Below are 22,598 nucleotides of genomic sequence, written 5' to 3'. Positions count from 1 at the left end.
CACTTTGCCCAGAATGGCAGCTAATCTCTCTTCCGAGGGCGATGCCAGGCAGGAGACTGTATTGAGCCTGGGCCCCTAGGAACAGCACATTCAGCAATGGTGTCAAGCAGGACTTTGGATAATTGATGGGGAATCCCAGGTCCGTCAGCAGCTGGATGGTGGGCTCCATGTGTCAGATGGCAGACTCTTGCAAACTGGCCCGAATAAGTCAGACGTCCAGGTACGGGTCCACGTGTATCCCCTGTAGAGGCAGATGGGCCACCATTGGTGCCAGTCACTTCGTGAACACCCTGGGGGCAGACTTCAGGCCGAACGGAAGTGTCTGGAACTGGTAGTGCCGTCCCTGCACCATGAAGCGCAGGAACTCTGTTTGCTGTGGCTGGGGATGTGAAAGTAAGCGTCCTCCAGGTCTAGTGATGTCAAGAAGTCGTCTTCCAAAGTTTCAGGATGGTCACGTTGCAACTGGAAATTCAGTTATTTGTTGAGGTGCCTCAGGTCTGGAATGGGCCACCATTCCCCTGCTTTCTTTTTGACTATAAAGTATCTGGAGTAGACTCTGGAGCCCTGGAGTCTTTGTGGGGCCAGCTCCATCGCCCCTTTTCGCAGCATGGCCGTACTTCCTCCAAGAGTTGAGGGATGTGCTGCTCCTGCCGGGCCACCGGAGGGATCCCGGCACACATGTGCTGAAACTTCAGTGTATGTCAGTGGTTGAGTGTCCAGCACCCATCTGTCGGTGGAGATCTTCTCCCACTCGCTGACTAATCCCACCAGCCGGTCTCCCACTGGGGGGCACGGGTGGGAGCCAGGCATCCTGTTTGGTTCAGTCCTGCTTCAGCATCCTACCTTGAGGGAGACGGCAGTGTAGACCACTTCCACCGTAGGCCTGGGAACGGCCTCTGTGGGCCTCCTGGGTTGTAAACCTGGAGGGCTGGTGGTATGACAAGGGCAAACCTTTCGTTGATCTGCTCGACTTTGCTCTGGAGGAGCAAAAGGACGAGCAGTGTTGTTGGAGAATGCCCAGTGCACGGGACGTCTCTGTATCCGCCTTGATGGCCTGCAGGGACTAGTGGACAGCCTTTCCAAACAGGTTATCGCTGTCGAACGTCATGTCCAGTACCCTCACCTGGACATCCTGGTTGAAATTCATGGCCTTTAGTTAATCTAGATGACAGAGGTAGACCCCATTCCTCATCTGCCGGAACCCTGTGTCTGCGATGTCCAGTGCCAACGTGATGGCATGGTCTGAAGCCACCGCTCCCTCCTGGAAGGTGGACGCTGCAGTGTAGATGACCTTCCTTCCCATGGCGCCCAACTTCTTCCCCTCGCTGTCCGGCAGGACCGAGGACGAGGAAGGATTCAACTACCTTTTCTTTGCAGCCGCCGATACCACTGAATCCGGCGATGGTTGCGACTGTAGGCACTTAGGCGCCGACTCTGGCACCAAGTACTTTTTCTCCAGCCTAACCCTTTTGGCCGGGGCCCTGCAGCGCCTCTTCAAGAGGGCCAGGCCCTCCTCCCAAACATCGTCCAGAAGGGGCACCACCATGATGGACTTCCTTTTGGCCTTGCGCCTCGGATACAGGAAACCCTCCTTCTTGGTCTCCTCGGGTGTCAGCTGGAAAAGCTCGGAAGCCTTGGCGACCATGGAATGGAACGACCCCACCTCGTCCGGTGGAGACTCCCTCTGTTGCAGAGAACCACCCGCCGTGACAATTTAGTCTGTCGTCTCCGTATCCATTTCCGTGTCTGGGTGCACCAAGGGGGCCGTGACCCGGATCTGGATGCTGATACGGGGGTGTCTGATAAAGTTTCCTCGGAGGTGGATCGGGGGCCATAGAGACTGGGCCCTGCGGCATCCTCTTTTGGATCTCTGACACCAAAGTGTGCAGGGTCGATATGATGTCCAGAAACATCCCTTGGTTGAGCCGGCGTGACCGGAACACTAGACCCTGCGCCGCCACCGTAGTCGTCCTCCATGTCTTTGTTGTCTGTGGATGACACTACCACAGCTTGGGCCCTTCCTCGCCCACATTCCCCTTTTTGCATCCCGAGGGGTCGGAGCCAGGCTCAGAGACGCTCATCCTCTTCTCTGGCGTGCTAACTGGCTTTGCTGTAGCCACTGTTGAGGCTTCCTGCCTCGGAAGCAGGCACACGTTGGGCGATGCAGGGGCTACCTTCACGGGGTCAGTCCGTTTTGCCTTTATGAGAACAGCGGCCACTAGCTCAATAGTCCACGGCGATTTCTCCTGAGCTCCATGGGCCTTCTTGGGCAGGTTGGCCACCTTTCCCTCCGTCCTTGGCTTCTCTGGTTTCTCCCGCAGCTTAGCCGGGTTGGACGATTCCTTTTCGAGGAGGAGCTTGATCGCTGGCTTGCAGATGGTGATGTTGATCCAGCAGTGTCCATCGCGGGATCCGTAAACGGCAGCGACCCTGATGGACCCGGACTTGCTGTGCTTGCCGTTGTCTCAAAGGACATAGAAGCCTGCTACTCTGAGCGGCCGGTCCTGGGTGAGGCATGACCCTGCTCGGGGCAGAGGCTGTGGCGTTCAGCCATGCCGCCAGTCTACTGAGTCGGTTCTTCATCGTTCTGTTGGAGAATCCGAGCCAGATCTCACGCCCCTCCGCCTTGTGGTCTGGGTGTGTCCTCCACAAACACGTTCCGCAGCCCGCATCTGGTGCAGAGCTTGAAAAGGGATCACCCTTCCTTCTCCTCTGTCATGGTCAGAGGTGTGAAGTAGGCCTGATGGCCTTCTGGAATCTTTGAAGAAACTTTGACTATCCTCGCCCTTTAGGGGCTTTGAAGTTCACCGACAATTGATTGCCGCAGTCATAGATGGAGAGAAAAGCACACAGGCTTTTGACAAAAATAGAACTATTCCCGGCGACAACCTTAGAAGTAGCTCACGGAACAAAACAGGAGAAGTCCCAACACTGAAACGTGTGGTAAAAATCTGAAGAAGGCTGCCACAGGAGGGGCTTAGGCAAAGACAGTCATTGGCTGGGGGCAGTATGCCCCAGAGTACAGGGATTGGTTTAGAGGAGAAATACAGTTTGTAAGTGAAAGTGAATCCGTTTTTCTTTTTACTGAGGATTCCTGGCCTGAGAGGGAAATATTTATGAGCATGTGAATCCATGCCAGACACCATGTTGGAGAAGCCGCCGATCCTCAACAAACAAAAATCCTGGTGACGTTCACCTTATGAACAGAAGGGAATAGGGATAACAGGAGACATGGGGGAGTTGATGAAAACCAGCATTATGGAATGCTGATACTCGTCAGTCAAGAGAACCTAATGAGTGATTGAGAATCATTAATGAAAAAAATCATACTCGTCTTAGTTCAGAAGAAAGTATTGTACAGCCAGTAAAAAGAAGTGAAAGAAATGTTCTGGGAATGACCCAGTTTGTAATATTTCATACCTGTAAGGCCTACGTGAAGTAAAATAACTGGTTATAAGCAGGAAACCAGATAGCAACCTCGAATTGGGAAAACCATGTCCAGATAAAAGGCAAAAGGAAATTAATTACCATGAACTATTCAGGGACATAGGAAACAGCCCAGAAGGAAATGATAGTTCTGTGATAAGTTTACCTGGGGGAAGAGAAAGGGATCAACCCTTATAGAAGAACGCAGGCAAAGACAATGAACTGTATCAATTGATAAAAGTAAACACTAGAGACTATCTGAAGATCTATTGAAAAGTGGCTGAAGGATATGTCAGCACACCTTAGGCAAAACCCTCCTGTTTTTGAGTTGTTAGAATTAGTGGTAGGGTCTGGTAGGTTATAGTTGGACAGTTTAACTTCAAGACATTCATTGACTAGCACCTTCGCTAGTTTCGTTAGGTAGGGACGCCTTGTAGAGTAGGGAGAGACTGTCTTTATTCCGTTTCTTTACTAAACCTACCAGTGAATTTCTAATCAGAGTCCGTGTCCTCCTCCTGACCTACCACACTTCTCTCTTCCATTATGAAAGATTTAGATTTTATTGTACTTACATTTAGTATAACTACGTGAAACGTTAAGCATGAAAGTATCTGTTTTTACAGTAAAACCTGAATTGACCATAAAGGAATAATAAAAGCAAAACAAATCTCACTCATGTTAATTTCTTACTTGTTCTGCTAGTTTCAGGCCCTCCAGGGTTCTTTGGTTACCGGGGGCTTCTGCTCGAGTTTCCAGAGATCCTGCATACTTTCATGCAGGGGCACATTTGTGAAGGTTTGCATAGATGCATAAGATTTTCCATGGTGACATTTCCCAATTTGAGCTAATCCTCCTTTTCTTACAAACTGAATGAAGTCACAAATGTGAGCAACTACTTTGGCTTTTACTTTTGGTTATTTGAAGCAGGGGAAAGTACAATGCAAACAATTGATCCCTCTATGCACTATCAGCTTGGGGCAGCAGTTGATGCAGTCCCAAATACATGTGTAAGCTTGTGTTAAGGGTAGAAATGTTAAATTTTCATTTCTTCAAGTCAAGATGCCAGTCATGCTTAAATGAGCTCCATCACTGGGAGGATTGGAGCCGGTTTACATCAGCCTCCAGCCCTCCAATAACCTGGATGCTGGAGCATTAACACAATCAAGACAGGTATCGGGAATGTGGGCAGCTGCTACTTATGTATTCCTGGGGGTGGGATCCCTAGAATTGTGCTTACAGTCCAGACCTCCCAAAATAATTGCAGCTAACGTTAAACTTGCATAACATGGCTTTATGCTCAACAGAGATGGGCAAATTTCTGTCAATTGGCTTCTACTTACCTTTGCTTGGATTAACCATCAATCTACTAAATATGTTTTCTAAAAGTTATATTAACTTCTGTATTTATATAGCACTTGCTACTGTGGTTGTGCCATTTGAAAGCACTGTAAAAAACAGGGATTCCCATCATCTTGAAGGCACTTATTGTATTGCCCATGTCCCAAAGGAGCTCAAGGCATGCATCAGCCATGTGACCTGCAGGTAATTGCAGATAGTGGCAATAAGCATTTTGGTTTTATTAGCTTACAGCTACTTATCAAAATGGCAGCTGCTAAATCCCCTCACTCTCTCCCACCTCACACAGATGTCAGGATTTGGCAGCCCAATGTTACTGGTGTGTTTGTTACCTGTGAGCGTTTCCATCACCTTGCTGAAGAACCTTGACAATTTCTGGCAGGAAATGTGCAGGATTTCTCGGGTTCAGTAAATACAACAACACTTTCTTGCCATATTTGTTGTTTATGATGTTCGATAGGCAACCAATCATCTCCTAAAAATAGATAACCAAATTATTTGCTGACAGCTAGTTGCAACAGAGAACCCCTGCTGTTACTGAACTAGGAAATGTGTCAATAGCAAATATGAAATTGACCCAGTAGGCGAATGTTCACCTCATTAGGCTATTGTTGGAAGGCCCATAGAGTGCATTTACGGGATTACTATTGGAAAACAAACTCAGTTATATGCTTTACCACTAAAAGCTTCTGACCAGGAATAGCTTGTAATTAGGAGGTCGTCTGTGGGTACTATATAGAACGAACTACATAAAGATTCAAATAACGTCATGCACATAGACAAGATTTCCCATTTGCACATGCTAGCATACACTTGGAAGCACATTTGCACATTATTTTCACCTTGGACCTTGATGCTACAATGAGATGCAAGAATTCCAAATAAATAACACATACTCCAAATAACAGTTAAACAGAAAAATAAATCTGGTAAGCATATAGCATGATAAAGATAAGGTGTGGCATTAATCAGAAAATGTGTCAAAATAGTCCTTCATACAGCGCAGCAAACATTGTGGGTGTGAGGAAAAAGCCATAGTTATGAGCAGATACTATGTTTTCTCTCAGACGTTTCTCCTAAAGTTGCCAAAAAGTATGCTAGCAGTGTGACTAGGGGAGGACTGTATGTGTGGCTGGGTACAAGTCAGTACTTTGGTCATGTCCCCCACCTTCTCTGGTGACCATTTTACACGTGGGTAGATAAAGCACCTGCCGCTGGCCCTTTAAATTTGGTCAATAAGGATGAAGTTTGTGTTAGGGAAAGACTTAATATGGACTTTGTGTTTGCACCTTAACATTGACATTTACAACCTTTGAAGACTTCACCTTATCGTTCTCCACACACACGTCTTGCAGGCATTGATGGCCCCTCTTACACCAGGACACATGCAGCATCTGACACTAGCCCTTTCATTAAGTCATTCAGGATGAACTTTGTATTAGGGAAGTACTTCACGTGGACTGAATGTTTGTACCTCAACATTGGCATTTACAAAGTTTGTAAACTTCAACTTTAAAAAGAAGTTTTCTTTTCCACTAACAGATATGGCACATGTTATTTGCGGAATAAGAGTCTGTGGCTTTTATCTGCATGAAGGAACATCCTTTGCATAGGCCACCCTCCAGTGGTTTGTCCATTGTATAACAAGTTGTTTACTTACAAAGTAAAATAGTGTTGACTCAGACATTCCTGTCACACCATCTCTACCCTACGTATACAGGCACACATGATGCTCCCATGCGTCAAAGCCACCACATCGAGTGCGTTACCGACATGACCTAAGTAGTGTAAGCAAAGGACTTAGTGTTAGGAAAGGTTTTCTGAAGTCCAACTAGGGGCTTAGCAAAACCATTCAACCGAGACAGTACAAGACTCCACTCTTAGTATAAGGCTGTACCACCTGAGCTCATGGTAGCGTAGACAGAGCAGCCAGGCTTATCGTAGTAGGGAGAGGGCTGTAGAATCAGTACAAAGAAATCGTATTATACATGTCCAAAGAAACACTGATACTATATGTTGTAAAAATAAATGTTTTAAATTCAAGTCGGCAAAGATAAATCTTGGGGGGAAATAAGTACTATCACAGAGCATAAACACATTATTATAATAATAATAAAAAAAAAACTATGCTTGTAGGTACACAGACCAATAAAATTTGACCTAATTTGGAACCTCAGAACAGTATTTGTAGGGAAGTCAAAACCAATAGTTACTTTTAGATTACTTTCAGTAATACCACGGTAGTAGACGCGATCAGTTGTACCGTGACGCTCAGCAAGAAATCACATATTAAGTTAACTGGCCAATATACTTTACAGAATAGTGGACCACTTATTCTAGTAACAGTAAAACACCTATAACTCTGATTCAGGATGACAGTTACTCTAGGGGAGTTGGACCTTGGGGTGCAATTCAATTACAGTTGCTTTTCTGTTCACAGACTAAGGGAAGCAATAACTCTTGTCACTTATTTTATGATGTCACACAGCTAACTCAAGGTAAGAAAACCCTATACACTTTTTGAAGGCGCCAATAGCAACTTAAAGGCAGGTATAAACCTCAGACTGTTTTTGGGTCCGTCTAAAACAGACCAGGGAACGCAAAACCCAGTGTTACACTTTATGAATGACTCCAGGCTATTGTTGGTAGGTAAAACCTAATGCAGACTTATTCAGGACAGGCTAACAGCAAGTCAGGGGAAAAAAGACTGTTGGAAAACGTATATACATATTCTCTGAAAGAAATATTTAGTGAAGCCAACAGCATTATTTTTGGGAAAGAGGCACAGCCAATTTACAGGCGAGTAAATTGACCCTACATCTACTTTCTATTAGAAGGGCTAAACAGTTTCAAAGGAAAGAAAGATGTTACATATACTTTCCAGAATGGTAGAACTTTTTTTTTTCAACTCTTTATTTCTCATTTTCAACAATATTCAACAAGAAGTATCATCATCATAAGTCATTGAACTGCAAAATATACAATAGCAGGAAGCAATACAGCAGAATTTCATACCATAACCCCATATCCCACCATATCAAAATGTAAAATTAACTTAAAACCAAACCAGATATATCAAACAAATAACAGACAAACAAGACTACACAAAACAACCACATAAACAACACAATTCTCCCCCCCCCTATATGTAAAGTACCTGAAAGTAAACCATTTCACTCCACTCTATAATTCAACCTAGCATTATCCATAAAGGTCATTAAAACTCTCCCACATTTCATCATAAAGTTCTGCCTTGTTTTGTTTACTAAACATAGTTTTTTCAAATCTTGATAAAGCTCTAACATCCAAAATCCACTCCTCCACTGTCGGCTTTTTTCGTGTCTTCCAGACCTTCAACACTTGTTTAACCGCCACCAACAAAACTTTACGCACCCCGCACAATATCACCCAACTTACATTACGCCCACCACCATACGACAGGAATATAACTGCTAAGGGATTGCGTGGGTAAACAATGTGCCAGACCTGATCAATACTGTCAATAACCTCCCTCCAAAATCTTACCACTCTTTCACAATGCCACAACATATGTAACAGAGTACCCTGTTCTTTTCCACAACCCCAACACAAATCATCATCAACTAAACCCAATTAGAACATTTCTAAGGTAAGTAATCACTTTTGTAAATTTTCACTCAGTTACGGTTACCAACCAACTTCTTTTGCAAGTAACTTTTAAACACATTCTCTTTTCTAGGCAAAAGGCCCAATCCTTCGAAGTCTTTTCCTTATTCTTGGAGCACGAGTGTTCTCAGTGGCAGAAGGGGGGTCACTAATGTCTGGTCTCAAACAGGCAGGTCAGGATAGGTTAAGTAGCAAAAGTCAAATTTCCTAAGGAAGCCTGTTAGAACAAGTAAGTACTTCACTTTTAGGGTTAGCTGAGGGTCCTGGGGCATTTCACAGAAGACACCCTAGGAGGATTCCATCAGTGGGCCTGGGTGAACTGGACGAGAGGCCTCCCAATCACAGAAAACACCCCAAAACTACACAGGAATCACAAGAGACGTAAGGTAAGTAAATACCCAAGCCAGCACAGTACCTCAGCACAGAAGATTTTGCAGCAGGGGAACTTCAGGATCTGTAGCCAAAAACCTGGTCATTGAATTGCTTCATTAAGACGGGACACTGAAAGGACTTTTGCAGCAAGGATCACAGGGAAGTCTCTAGGCAAGGTTTTCCTCGTGGCTGGATGCGGCTGTGGATTTGCCGACTTTTTCAGGAGCACAGAAGACCGACTATCGCTGGCCGGTGGTTTGCAAGGTCCAGCACTCTGGTGAGGGGTCTTTCGGATTGGAATCGCTCCTCCGGAGATCCAGCAGGTTGCCCACAACGTTTCAGCGAGATTCGGAATACGGAAGACTCTGCACTGCACAATGGCTGAAGGTCCCAGAGTATTGCAGCCCACAAGGTTGCAGCACAGCGTGGGATGGCTCGAAATGCAGGTCTTCACCAGGCTATAGGTCTGGGACGTAGTTTACAGAGTTCCAAGGTCGATTGGAAGGAAGGGCTACAGCAGGCTCTCTGGTCACTGGAAATCGTCTTAGCTGTGGTTTCTTGAGCTGATCTCTTCTTGGTCAGGGGAAGGAACAAGAAAGCACAAGAAATGCTAAAATGGCAAGATTTGATGCAGTAACCCTGTGGGAGACTACACCAGTCTTGTCCTCTTGGTATTAGGTAACCCACCTATTGGTATAGGTCTGTACTACACAAGTTGGTCAAGTGTCTGAGCAACCAAACTTATCTCAAGAGGGGTACATGTGAGCTGTAGAGCTGTCGCATCGAAATCCACAAATACAAGTATCCAAATAAGACTTACACTCAAGGTTTTCTAGTAAACTATTTATTTAATGGTCAGTTTTAAATAAGCATTCTTTAAAAAAGGGCAATGTGCAACAGTAAAAATACACTTCAAAATACTTTCTAAGAATCAAGGCAAAGCAAGTATACACTCTTTAGAGATGCTTCACACTTCCTACACCAACTAGGACAGTATTGGAATATATTACTTTTGTACTTTGTAACATTCTGATGTTGGTAAAGAGGAAAGGTTAAGGAAAGAAAAAATGTTAACAGGTTCTCAGAGCATGTGAGCACTTTTTGCATCTCCCTTTCCCAGCAAATATTAGTTAACCAATGCATCACCTATGGGGGACAGTAAGAATCAAAGTCAATGGGTTAGAAGAGTCTTCATCGAGCCAGGACAGCCAAAGTCAATTGGGAACAGTCTATGGAGCTGAGGCACTTCTTAGATGGCAACAAAAGTCTTGCACAAAGTTAGTGTTGTTGAAAGATTACTGTTGGGCCACAAGCGGTTAAACTTGTGAAGCGTTAGAGCGGAAATCAACTCTAGAAAGCAGCTACTGTAAGTCTTCACTGAGAAAAGCAAGCTAGTCAGAACAGTACCTTAGGTTAGAAGGAGAGGATCCAGCTGGCTTCTTTCTTGGTTGCAGTTTTGCAGATCATGTGTTCATGGGCCTCAGTCGTGGGCACAAGAGGGAGGGCATCTGGAGGACACCGGCACTGCAGTTCGGCAGCAGCTACCGGTTGTTTCAGTTCAGCAGAACTTTGTGGTTTCAGCTACCACCACCCCGGATCGCTGGATGGGCTCTTTTCACTCCTCGGGTCCAGCACTCTGGTGAGGTGCCTAGAGCTTGGGTTGTCCTGCTTTGGGAAGGTCCTCAAGATCTTCCTGTAGCTTCAGTACGGCTTAAAGATGTACCTCTATATTTCTCAAGCGCTGTTAGGCAAAGTCTGTATGCAGTACCCTCTGGGAACACTACAAACAACTCTGACTACAGGTATAGGAAACGCAACCTTTGGTATAAGCTTGTACTACACCATTTTGGTAGCATGTTGAGCAGCCAGGCTTATCTCAAGAGGGGTCAATGTGAGCTGTAGTGGAGTTAGAGATTTACAGTTACAAGTATTCAAATAAATTTACACTCAAGGTTGCTTGAATAAACAATTATTAATCAGTCAGTTAGAATATGCCTTCTTCAGAAGGGAGCAATATAACTAACACTCAAATACACTTCATGAAATAAACACTCTTAATATCTCTAAGTAGATACCCTTTTGGGATGGCCCACAGACACTACCTACACCCTCAGGTAAATTCAATTGCTAAAGGGCTGGGGACATCACTGTTGCAATTAGAATCATATAGTAATAAGTGAAAGGAAATTATTATTTAGAACAAACAAGAGACCACAAATATCCTTAAGCAGGCAAATCCTTTCAGATCCCACAATAAGAGGTCCAGTGGAAGAGGCTAAGCCAAAGTCAATAGGCAAAAGTCTTAGTTAGCTGAAGAACTTCTTTGTAGGCAAGTGGAAAGTCTTTGCACAATGTTTTAGAAGTCTGAAGAAAAGAAGAATCAAATGTAGTGTCACAAGCTGATTAGACTTGTGAGTAGTTGAAGATGCAAGCAACTCTACATTGAGAGGTATGTTCACTCATACTTTGTACACTACCTTTAAAATTAAGAAAAGATGCAGCAGACTACTTCTGTTCCTGTGCAGCTCTGCAGATCTCACTGTTCCTGGGCCTCAGTCGTGGGAACAAGAGGGAGGACGTCGGGCAGACTCCTGCAATGCGCTGGGACGGTCAAAACTCGCAACCGGCAAACTTCACTTTCAGTGGCCATTCAGTGTTTCAGCTCCTCACATCTACCGCAAATAGCAACACTGATTCCTGGCAGTCGAGATGGACTTTCCTTGCTTCTGGGGTCCCGCACTCTGTTGAGGGGGCCCAGGCTCAGTCGGTCCTGCTCCCTGGGAGTCCGCAGGATCTTCCTGGAGCTCTTGGCCAACTTAAAAGCAACGCACACAAACTGGTGTTCCTCTCCCTGGCTCTACGGTTTCCAGCAGCTACTCTGCGGAAATTCAACCAGCTCCGAGAAAGATGTCCAGGTGGCTTACTTTGGAGTTGATTGGTCCCACCAACTCAAGGGGAGAAGTTGTCCTTGCAGGAGCTTCTCTGTCAATACGATTTTGGAGTTTCAGCGCAGCAGGACTTCACCGGGCAAACCAGAGGTTCAGGAGTTGCAGCAGGCGCCCTCTTCAAGTTCTTCGGTTCCTTCGTCCAGTGGATGACTGCCTTCCAAGCCAAAAGCCTTGCATTCAGTTATCTCCCATTCATTCCAGCCTAGCTGTCAGTCAACCAGCAGGGTGGCTGTCCTTGCCGGACAGGCAGCCGGCCAATCACTACAGAGTGCATTTGGGTCTCCTAGGAGACTAAGGACAGGGAGTGAGTTTTGGGCACCTTCCTCACTTCCTGCCCACCCCAGACACCCTGGAGCGAGAGGCGTGCTTCTCTCATGAATCCCGCCAAAGGCAAAGCGAACAATAGGACCAAACCTGGTTTGGCACGCAGAGTAAATCTCAAGAAGGGCCTTTCCACAAAGAAATGGCGAAAAAAGACGACTTGGGCCATTTTCACAAACATGGCACCCTTGGGTTCTTTACTGTAGCTGCAAACGCAGCCTGCGTTAAATGCACACCACAGTAGTTAAAACGAAACCACTGCCACCAGCCATTCAGTGAGGAAAAGGGTAACAATGTTACATGAGAGGCTAGACAAAGGGGATACTAGGTAACCCCTCCAGCACCCTATTGTAAAATAGGGTGTGCTGGGTCTAGAAAGTTACCAATGTAAGTAAAGTCAATTTCACTTTACTACTCTGGGAAACGGTAGTTTATCCCAGAGAAGGTATTGAAATCTTTGCGAAATCTGAAAGACTTCCCTGTGCCACTGCACTGAAGGGGCTGTGTGACAATGTAAAAGATGATGCTTATTGGGTTTGTCAGACTCCACAACCAAAAGAAACAGTGTTCAAAATCACAATAAAATACACGAGAGAGTGGGGAAAAGGGTCACATTCTCTCAAGGTAAAAGAAAAATCAAGTCCTCAAAATCCAGTAAAGTTGCTGGGGGTCTCTGGTGGAGGGAATTGGCACACTTCTGATAATGTTCCCCAACACTGTTACAAGAGACTCATTTAACGCCTGAGAAGCAAACCAAAGTGGCTAAGAAATGAGGAGGCCAAATGTACAGTGTGACATACTCCAATTATGCTAGGGATCCCTGATATAGGTTGCTCCGGGGGTTCCATTTCAATTTATAAGACAAGAAAGACCCGGAAGGCAGATGTGTTGGAGCATGGAATGCTGGACAACAAGATGTGCTTGATAAATACATATGCTCCAAATCATGATGCAATAGAGTTCAAAATGGCCCAATCCACAGAGGCAACATTTGTTTGGGCAGGTGATTTTAACTGCACTCTCCACCCACTGCTGGACAGATCTGACGACAAATACAGGAAAGCAGTACGACCAGCGAAGGCCCTGCAAACGATCCTGAAACATCTGCATCTGGAGGAAGGTACATGGACAGGGGAGAGGGTACACACTATAGCGCCTGCCACGAGCACCGAATCTTTGAGGGAATGCACGGGGATACATATTAGGGCACGGACACCGTCAGATCATTCACCATTGCTAACATGCGCACATACTTATAGAAAGGCCCCAATACCAACGTGTCGGTTGAGAGCAGAGGCATTGGAGGGCGAGTTTCGGGAATACATGCAAGACGCTTCAGTAGATTACTTTGAGCATAACGTGGGAAGTATAGAGAGCACCGGTAAAATCTGGGACGCCTTCAAAGTGGTGGTAAGGGGGCGGTGATAGGGAAAACGGGTAGAATAAGAGGAAGTGCCATGACTGAACTGGGTGAGATAGATGGAAAGGGAAATGGAGCAGGCAGAACCCCAAGTGGGCTTGACAGGGGAGGAATCCAGGGAACTCTGAGTTGAGAATGAGGTGTGCCGCAATCTGGGAGAGACTGGGGAAACTGGATTATGGGAGGTTTATACAGAGATTGCATGCGGAATGGGATACACCTGGCCGGCTCCTGGCCTGGCTCACCAAGCAGGAAGGCAGGAGGGACCCCATTAATGGGATAAGAGATGAAGCAGGGGAGGAGGTCAGGACCCAGGAGGGCATTAACAATATATTATCACAATTCTATGAGAAATTGTACACTCCCAACCCCGGCGGTAGAAATGGGCGATCTAGCAGATGCCCGGTCTGAGATTTAGACTCCGAAAGCTAGAGGAAGACCAGGTTCAGATCCTGAAGGCTCCCCTTACGGTGAAGGAACTGGAGACTGTGATTTCTGAACTCCCATCGGGCAAAGCCCCGGGACCTGATGGGCTACCAGGCGAGTTTTACCCTAGCACAGAGACTGCTGGAAACATATCAAGGAGGCATATGAAAAGGGGCAGTTGCTTGACAGCATGCCTGAATCGGTAATTGTACCCATCCTCAAACCAGGGAAGTCACCATTAGAATGCGCTTCCTATAGGCCGAGCTCCCTCAACCAGGACTCCAAAAATCTTACAGCGGTGCTAGCTAACCGACTTAAAGGGGCGATAACCACGTTAATCCACATCAATCAAACGGGATATGTCCCAGGGAGGAACACGACGTGGAATCTGCGAAGACTACGTGGTGGACCAGACAAACAGCATGTGGCGCAAATATGCAATAGCATCACCAGATGCTGTTAAAGCTTTCGACACTGTGAATCGGGAGTGGTTGTTAAACGTCCTGGCCCACTTTGGGATGGGGAGAGGTTCCTCCTCTGGGTGGAGCTGCTATACAAAAACCCCAGAGTGAGTCAGGACGGGGAGGCATATCTCGATCGTATGGAGGATCTATAGAGGCACAAAGCAGGGATGCCCGCTGTCACCAATGCTATATATAAACACTGGCCCTCGAGCCGCTGGCAGTCTTCCAGAGGGCGGAATATGGGGATACTGGGATAGATATAGATGGGGTTATACATCAATTATCATTGTACGCAGACAATATGCTCCTCTTTGTGGGGAACCCGCGGGAGAACCGGTCATGCTTACTGGAAGCAATAGGCGCATATACCAGACTTTCAGATATAGCCACCAATAAAGATTAGTCCTCTCTTTTCCCCCTAGCCGACCCAAGTTGGGTCCCCTCGAGCCGACTGCCAGACTTGGGACTCACATGGGCACAGAAATCTGTCCGTTATTTGGGGATAGAGATACGACACCAAGGACACACAAATTCAACACACTGGGAGCCCTCGATAAGACACAGAAGGCAGGGACTTTCTGAAAGACACTCTCGATGGGGAAGGCGGCCCTACTGAAAATGACGGTATTGCCACGCATGCTCTACTACTTCAACATCCCATATGATGCAACTAAGGTCTTCTTCATACAACTGAACACAATGGTGCAGGAATTCCTGTGGGGTGGGGAGAGGAACAGGATATCTTTAAACACCCTACAAAGGGACTATGAAGCAGGAGGTATTGGACTGCCAGATTTTTAACGATACTATTTTGCAAGACAACTGCAGTTTGTGGTTGCGTGGCTAGGGGATGAAACATCAATAGACTCACTACTCTTCCAGCCGGCGTTGAAGCAATATTATCTAAGGGAAGCAGTATGGATCGACAAGCCCCTGACCAGGACCCTACCCAACATATCAAATTGGACCTGACCTTGTGGAACAAAGCATGGAAACTTCAGGGAGAGCAGAACCCCTACTCAGCACAGCTCCCTCTCGCAAGGTTCGTGGGCGTAGATGCAGGGACCCTCACAACATACCGATCCCAGTGGGAAGCAAAGGGAGTAGTTCAGATAGGGGATCTGAGGAAAGAAGGTCAATGGATGGACTTCGACACATGGAGGAGCAGGATATACACGGGGGCCAGTTTATGCTATAGAACTGCATGGTGCAGACAAAGAAAATGGCCGGAAGATGAGGACTCGGAGGGGAGGCTAGACGCGTGGTACAATGTATCGGAAGGGGGACATGCGGTCTCTAGACTGTACGAACAATTTCTGAAATCTAATAATGAACGGGAGCTGGAAATAAGAGACCGATGGGAGAAGGAGCTCCAGAAGCCCTTCAGTGACCAGGAATTGATTAGAGTCTTGCGATACCCGAAGAAAAGTGTCTAGGGATTCAAGCAGGCAGAGATATACCTCATGCATAGAGTGCATCTCGTGCCCAGGAGGATGACCATGATGCAGATTGGGGAGCCCCGGGGCTGCACACGTTGCACAGAGAAGGAAGCCTACATAATGCATATGTTCTAGACCTGCCCAGTGATAAAAGCATTTTGGGAGGGGATTAAAGAAATGGTGGCGGAGAGTGGAAATCACATGCGAGCATGGACCCCAGAGTCGTACCTATTGGGCCTCTTCCCTAGAGGAAACAGACACAGAACACATTTAGCTAAAATGAAGGACCTAGTGTGCATCTTGGCAAAGACGCATAGCAATGGCATGGAACTCCAGCTTGGGACCGAGCATAGGCTTGTGGTGGACGGATCTCCAGAAATGGTCAGTGGCGGAGACAGTAGTGTGGACTAGAGCGGTACAGAGGGGAGAGCGGGAGAGTGGGCACAAGATACTTGCATGCAACTGATACAGGGCTTGTTCGGACAAGGTGAAGGAAGCGGCTCTGACATACCCGGAGGAGCCTTAAACGTTAAAACCCGCAAAAGAGCAAGCCCCCCCCCCCCCCCCCCCGACAGAGCAGTATAGGGGATACAAGACTGTTACGGCATTGGATAGGACAGATGGTTACTGACCAGGGCGACACGCCACGGTATTGCCCCACAACAAGTGATGTGAGGTGGAATCCATGAAGAAGTGCCAGTGTGTTTGTTATGTTTTGTTTGTTTTGCAACAATTAATGAACACAACAACAAAGTTTAAAAAAATAAACTGACTCGAAGATTCAACCTCCCCGACTACAAACCCGAGATGCCTGCCCTTATTGGAGAACTGGACTAACCGGAAAAAAACGGGAAGGTACATGGGTCACTTCTCAAAATCATCTACTGGGTGGGAAAAGTCCCTGCTTTGTGAAACTGGAGAGAGAAGTGGATAAGGAGGATGACCTGATATTGAACCGCAGAACCTTCGCCAAATCACTTCCAATGACCTTCCAATCATCGCATTTGTGCCCGTATCACGCAAGGACAGCGTTTTCCTCCATACACCCTGCCCGATCATGAAAGGCATGCCGTTGAAAGCAGCAGAAAGCCTGCAAATGGTGGGCTTTGATATTACACTGTGAAAGACTTTGTAGAAGTAGGCCCGCCTGCAAATGATATGAAGGAGCTGAGCCGCAGTATTAATCAAAGTGAACAACTCTGGAAGGTGGAAGAAGAACCACTTGGAGGGTTCGCCTCAGGAAATCAAAGCAAAAGCGGCACTGTACAAGACACATTAGCACGAAAGCGAGCCCCACAAGGCCCTGGTAGAAGCAACTTAAGCCATCACATTACACACTATCAGCAGCATTGGACCTAGAAGATCGCGATGCCCCTGGAAATAGAGCCTGGAGCTTTGGACAACTTCACCTGGTCCTGGCTCTCGGGTGCCTTGGCCTTCAATAAGAGGCCATAGCTGCTTGAGAGGGGCACCACTTTACTTGGGTTCCACAATGCCAGCCTTGGGTGTAGATTCAAGCATCTCACTGCCATCAGTGATGTAGCATTGGGTGATTACAATATTCTGCGTCTTCAAAAGACCTGGTTAAGGCTGAAACCATGCCTGGATGGATATACTGTAATTCGTAGCCCCACTATAAAGGGCCTTAAAGGAAGATCATCATCTGGCCTCAACTGCAATTAAGTCAGGGAGCGGACTGAACCTGATCAAGGTGGCATTTGAAAATCTCTTTGCCCAGGTGACCATAGTGGGGTGGTCTCCACCGGCCAGTGAGTACCAACAAGCATACAAACTACCTTTAGTGATTATAAACTTATATTTGAACCCGAGGGGGGTGGGGGGGGGGGGGGCGTGATGACCCAAGGTTTCTTGGATTTGGTGACCTTGATAGACCAAGCATAAATAAAACATGATGTGTGCAACATACTCCTGTGTGGCAACTTGATTGCCAGGTGCCTGGTCAGGGATGATTTCTCAATTAACTCCATGCACCAAAGTTCCTCAACGATGAGGAGTGGCCTGGCAATCACTTATGGCAATGAGGGACACACATGTTAAATGGACAAATGGTGGAAGACTTGGGGAAATGACAGCCACGAGGCACTTAGACTATACGTTTGTCTCTAGGAGCTTTCTTCCATACGTCTCTTTCAAAGTCGTGGGAACTACCCAGGGTGACCACGACTTATTAGCAATGGCTTGGGCATCAGAAGTGAAAACTGAAAGATATGGAATGACGGGTCTTTTCACTGAACCTAATGAGGAACACGACTAAGAATGGCAAAGGACTCGATTGACAGCTTTTCGGCCCGATTTGCTCCAAGTCCTCTTTCTGTGAGGACAACGGAAATGGGTGGTTCTGTATACTACATCTCCCTCCTCAAGTGTTTCGACATAGAAAACCGTGGGCAGATCCAGTTGGGAAGACTCACTTTGCATTCCAACGATGCAACACTTGTTACAAAAAAGAAAGAAATTAGGTGTTGGGTAAGAATTAGTGCAGTCCAACTGGTGTGGGACAACACAAGACTTCTCTTGGTATTAGGTAAACCATCATTTAATATAGGCCTGTACTACACAGGTTGGTAATGTGACTGAGCAGCCAGGCTGATTTTAAGGGTAATGTGAGCTGTAGAGCTGTGAAATGAAATCAGTAAATACAAATATCCAATTAAACAGTTATATGATCAATCATGTATTTATACACTAAGCTATTTAAACCATTCTTTACAAAGCAGTAATTATCTGTAACATTAATCCCAAGTTGGGATTCAATTCAAAAAGTGAACAATAAAGCAGGCGAGTAATTAATTCATATGTTACACATGTTCCAGCACCCAGAGGTGACATCATTATAGCATTTATATAGTATCACCTTTGCAATATTGAGTTTTTAAGGAAGGAAAGACTAGGGTTAGATCAGAACAGACTGATAGGTTATAAGAACACTTAGATTCTCCCAAAGGGATGCAGGCAGTCTATTATCCCAGCATTAAAGTGTTCAACATTTAAAACAAGCACTGCCGAAGCCAATAGGTTCAGAAGGAGGCCTTTAGGGAGCCAGGACAGCCAACAGACAAAATCAAAGTTCTGATGCTCTTATTAGAAATATGTTCTTAAATAGTCAGTGTTCAAAAAAGAAAATCACAGCTACTCGAGGAGTCACCTTTTGAAAGCACAAGCTGTAAGGCCAATGAAGTTAAGTTGAGGTCAACTTAGTGTAGGGTTAAATCGCAAATACCCCAAACCCCACAGTACCTTGAAAATGAAGTGGTTGCCTTCATGATGCATGGTCCTTGGTCGTGGTGATGAAAGGGAGGACGTCTGGTGGGCTCCTGCGGTAGCACTCGAGGGGGACTCAGTAGCAATGGATTTCCATCCATTGTGGCTCTTCGTGGTTTTGACGCCTTTTTCTCAGTGCCAACAAAGAACGAAAAGCTCTGGTTAGGATTTCCTTGATCCCTCGGTCCTGGACTCTAGTGAGGGGACTCTGGGCGCAAATTTTTTGATTTTGTAGGTTCCTCTGGATGCCCACGAAGATCTGGCCGGATTCGGATTTCAGAAGACAATGCATTCACAAGTGGTTGCCATACCCCAGATATTGGGCTTCTGCAGCCTTGGAAAGTCACAGAAGGTTGGGGTTTGCGCCACAATGGTGTATCTTGAGGCTAGTTCGTCCCACCAGCCTAAGGGAGGAAGTAATACTTTACGGGTCTTGCCAGTCTATTCGAAAACGTGGTCAGCACAGCTGCAGGGCTCCACCAGGCAGTTGGCGGTCCAGGAGGGTGCTGCTGGCGTCTTCTCTAGTCTTCTTCGGCTGTTGTCCTCCAGTGGTCGACTATGCCGCTAGTCCCACAAACTTCACTTTTTATGCAAGTTCCCATTCATTCACAGCTCCAGGCTGTCAATCGCACAGTAGGATGGCTGTCCTCCAGGACAGCCAGCTGGCCAATTGGAACTGGAATCACTCAGGCACACCTAGAGACAAAGTACAGGGAAGTTCCAGGGCCCTCCCCACTTCCTGTCTTTCCAGACAAACTGGAGCCTGGGTGGGCTTGAGTGCTGAATCCTGCCAAAGGCAAACTACACAAAGTACACAAACCAGATGCAAAAAAAAGCTGATTAAAAGCCTAGAAGAAACTAACAAGAAATGTCGAAAAAAGACGACAGGGGCCATTTTGAGAAAATGGTCACCCTTGGGTGCAGCACTGCAGCTGAGGTAGCAGCCTGCAGATACATGTTACTCGGTAGTAAAAAAGAAACCACTACCACCAGCCATTCAAGTGAGTTTGTGTAACAAAATGTTACATGAGGAATGGGCTAAAGGAATTACTATGCAACTGTGAAGGACCTGAGGGGTGAGGGTGTCTGTACTCCTCTCTATATGGCAGAGGAGAGGCACAGAGAGCCACATCCAAGATTCTCTATTGTTGGTAGCAATGGACGAGCAATCAAGGCCTAGCTTCTCAGGAGGTGATGCGGACTTGTTATTAAGTACAGTGTAGTCCACAAGCACCCACAAAGGAATGTCCACACACCATTAGTTAAGTCTTTGTATAAATAAGGTTCAATGTTATATACACTATCACGATAATACACTGAGTATTACCCCCCACCTGGGAAACCTGTAAATGCAGATACACTACAAGCCAAGTCCATCTATTAGAGTTATCTTTTTCTATAGTTCTGCAACCCAAATGTACCTTGTGTTGTAGAGTTATTCATCAGGGAATCGACTGACCCTTCTTGAGTGCACTCCCTTTCAGGCAGAAAGGGACGGGTAATTGAACTTCCGAAATGAATGAAGGGTGAACGTGGTCGTTGAGGCAGCAGCTTCGATCCTTGCAGTGCTCATTGACGAGTGATCGAAAACGTCCTGCAACAGGGGAGGCGTGCGGTGCACCCCGGTGATGATGGTTTGTTGCCGCAAAGAGTCAGTGAAGAACTTTAGCCCAGCAAAGGCGTCGAGTTGTCGGCATCTGGCGCCGGCGAACGGGACACGACCATGGCTGGCTTCAGTAGCTTTGTCAGCGTCTCCAAGGTCTTCGGGTGGCGGGAAACCGCACCAGCGGATTCTCCTCGGTAGTCGATGGCCTTGACTTTCTCCGGCAGGACGAAAGCAGTCGACAATGAACAAGGGAGACCTTGGATAAAATGTTCTTGGGCAAAGGGAGCACGGCGGCTCCAGTCGGCGACAGTGGTCATCGACAGGCGGCTGTCCGGTGCTTCTTTGTTCTCTGGTCGGAAGCCTTTCGTAGGTGTGTCTAACAGGGAGCTTTGGCAAAGATTAGCTGGAGCACGATGGTAGCTTGGGGAGAGGTCTCCTTAGCAGGTCCTCTCTTGTATGGGTTCTTGAAGACAGCAGCTTTCAGATTACACAGAAGGGAACAGCGGTTCACCTTCTTCCGACTCGGCTTCGAGAGTAAGCATCAAGTATCAACTTCAGCTTCTGAAGTATTTCTAGCAGTGAGAGGCCCCCCAGATATACTAGTTGATCTCCCATTCACTCTACTGGGTCATACTCGGGCAACCAATCACTCAGAAGGTCAGTCAGCCAGCCAGCCAATCAGGCGGACAGTGCATTCAGGCCATTCACTTCTCCCCAGCCACTCACAAGTAATATGTATTGGGACAAGTACCCAGCCATTCAACACTCCACACTGCATTCATACCAGTTTCAGGCAGGGCCGGCTCAATCATTGCGTCAAACACCAGATACTAGACGCCCATAACAAAGACTGCATATTCGTCATACACTCCATTCACCCAGGTTCCACCCCACAACATACAGTCATTGGAAGGCTTCAACCAGTCTGGCCTGGACTATATGGAAGTTCCACGTAACAGCCAGTCAGGGGGAAGGGACAGTGGGGAGTTCAGGAAAAGTAAGGTAACAGGCGATAGAAAGCAAGAGTCTACGGGGGCCAAAAGGTCTGGGCATCCCAAAACGGACGATGCTCAGGGCACCTCTCAATTCAGCACAGAGCTGCCACCGGCCCGTACCCTGCTCTGTGGGCCACACACAGGTGCCCAAATACATACACTAGGAGTACAGGGTCGTACTCCCACCCATGGGTGCCATAAGGGTACCCCAAGGGTCTGTTCACCAAACCAAATACAGGTAGAGCCGCACCGCCACGAGTCCCACATGAACTCCTGCGTGGAAAACAGGTCAGAACACATGATAAAAAGCAATAAAGGACAAGGATTCAGAGGCCCTGTCCCTCTAATGGGTTTCCAGCATGACAGTAACCCCCCCAGCACCCCACATAGGGCGGTGTATGCTGGACCCATGTAAAGTTAAGTAAGACAAAGGTCCTCCTATTATTCCTGGGAACAGTAATTCACCCAAGAAAATGGAGTTAAACGGCACAAAACAGTAGCACTGCACAAAAGGTGCTGTGTGTCACAATGCAAAAGCAGATGCCTATGGAGTTTACCAGACTCCATAAAACAGTAAGGAACATAGAAAATCAGTCAGAAAAACACGAGTGAATGAGAAAAAGGTCCAGCTCACTCAGGAGTAAAAATTAAAAAGCACTGACTCTAGCGAAAGAGCTGGGGGTCTCTAAGGTTGATGGGAATGGGCACAGAAATTAAAATTCTCCCTAACACTCGTCCATCCCAGACTAAGGGGCAGGATGATTTAAATCCATTCCTGGATGAATCTCTTGTTCCAGTCGTTCATACTTTCTGAAGTATCATCAGCATTTTGGTGATTGCATTCTAACTTATGCTAAGTCGAAAAATCAAACCCTTGGAGGCTGATAGATCATCTAAG

General features: G+C 46.7%; 1 protein-coding gene across 5 annotated transcripts in view; it reads right to left on the bottom strand.

Moving 5' to 3' along the window:
* PUM3 (pumilio RNA binding family member 3) overlaps positions 1 to 22,598 on the bottom strand; it is a 965,563-nt gene that overhangs the window by 284,685 nt on the left and 658,280 nt on the right. For all 5 annotated transcript variants that reach the window (XM_069625739.1, XM_069625741.1, XM_069625737.1 and 2 more), the window contains one exon: positions 5,115 to 5,257. In XM_069625739.1, coding sequence (XP_069481840.1) covers positions 5,115 to 5,257 — 143 coding nt within the window. The remainder of the gene's footprint in view (positions 1 to 5,114; positions 5,258 to 22,598) is intronic.

This window comes from Ambystoma mexicanum, chromosome 6p (assembly GCF_040938575.1).
Source record: "Ambystoma mexicanum isolate Mex_15411 chromosome 6p, UKY_AmexF1_1, whole genome shotgun sequence".
Classification (NCBI taxonomy): Eukaryota; Metazoa; Chordata; class Amphibia; order Caudata; family Ambystomatidae; genus Ambystoma; species Ambystoma mexicanum.
This window is presented reverse-complemented; position numbering and strand designations above follow the sequence as displayed.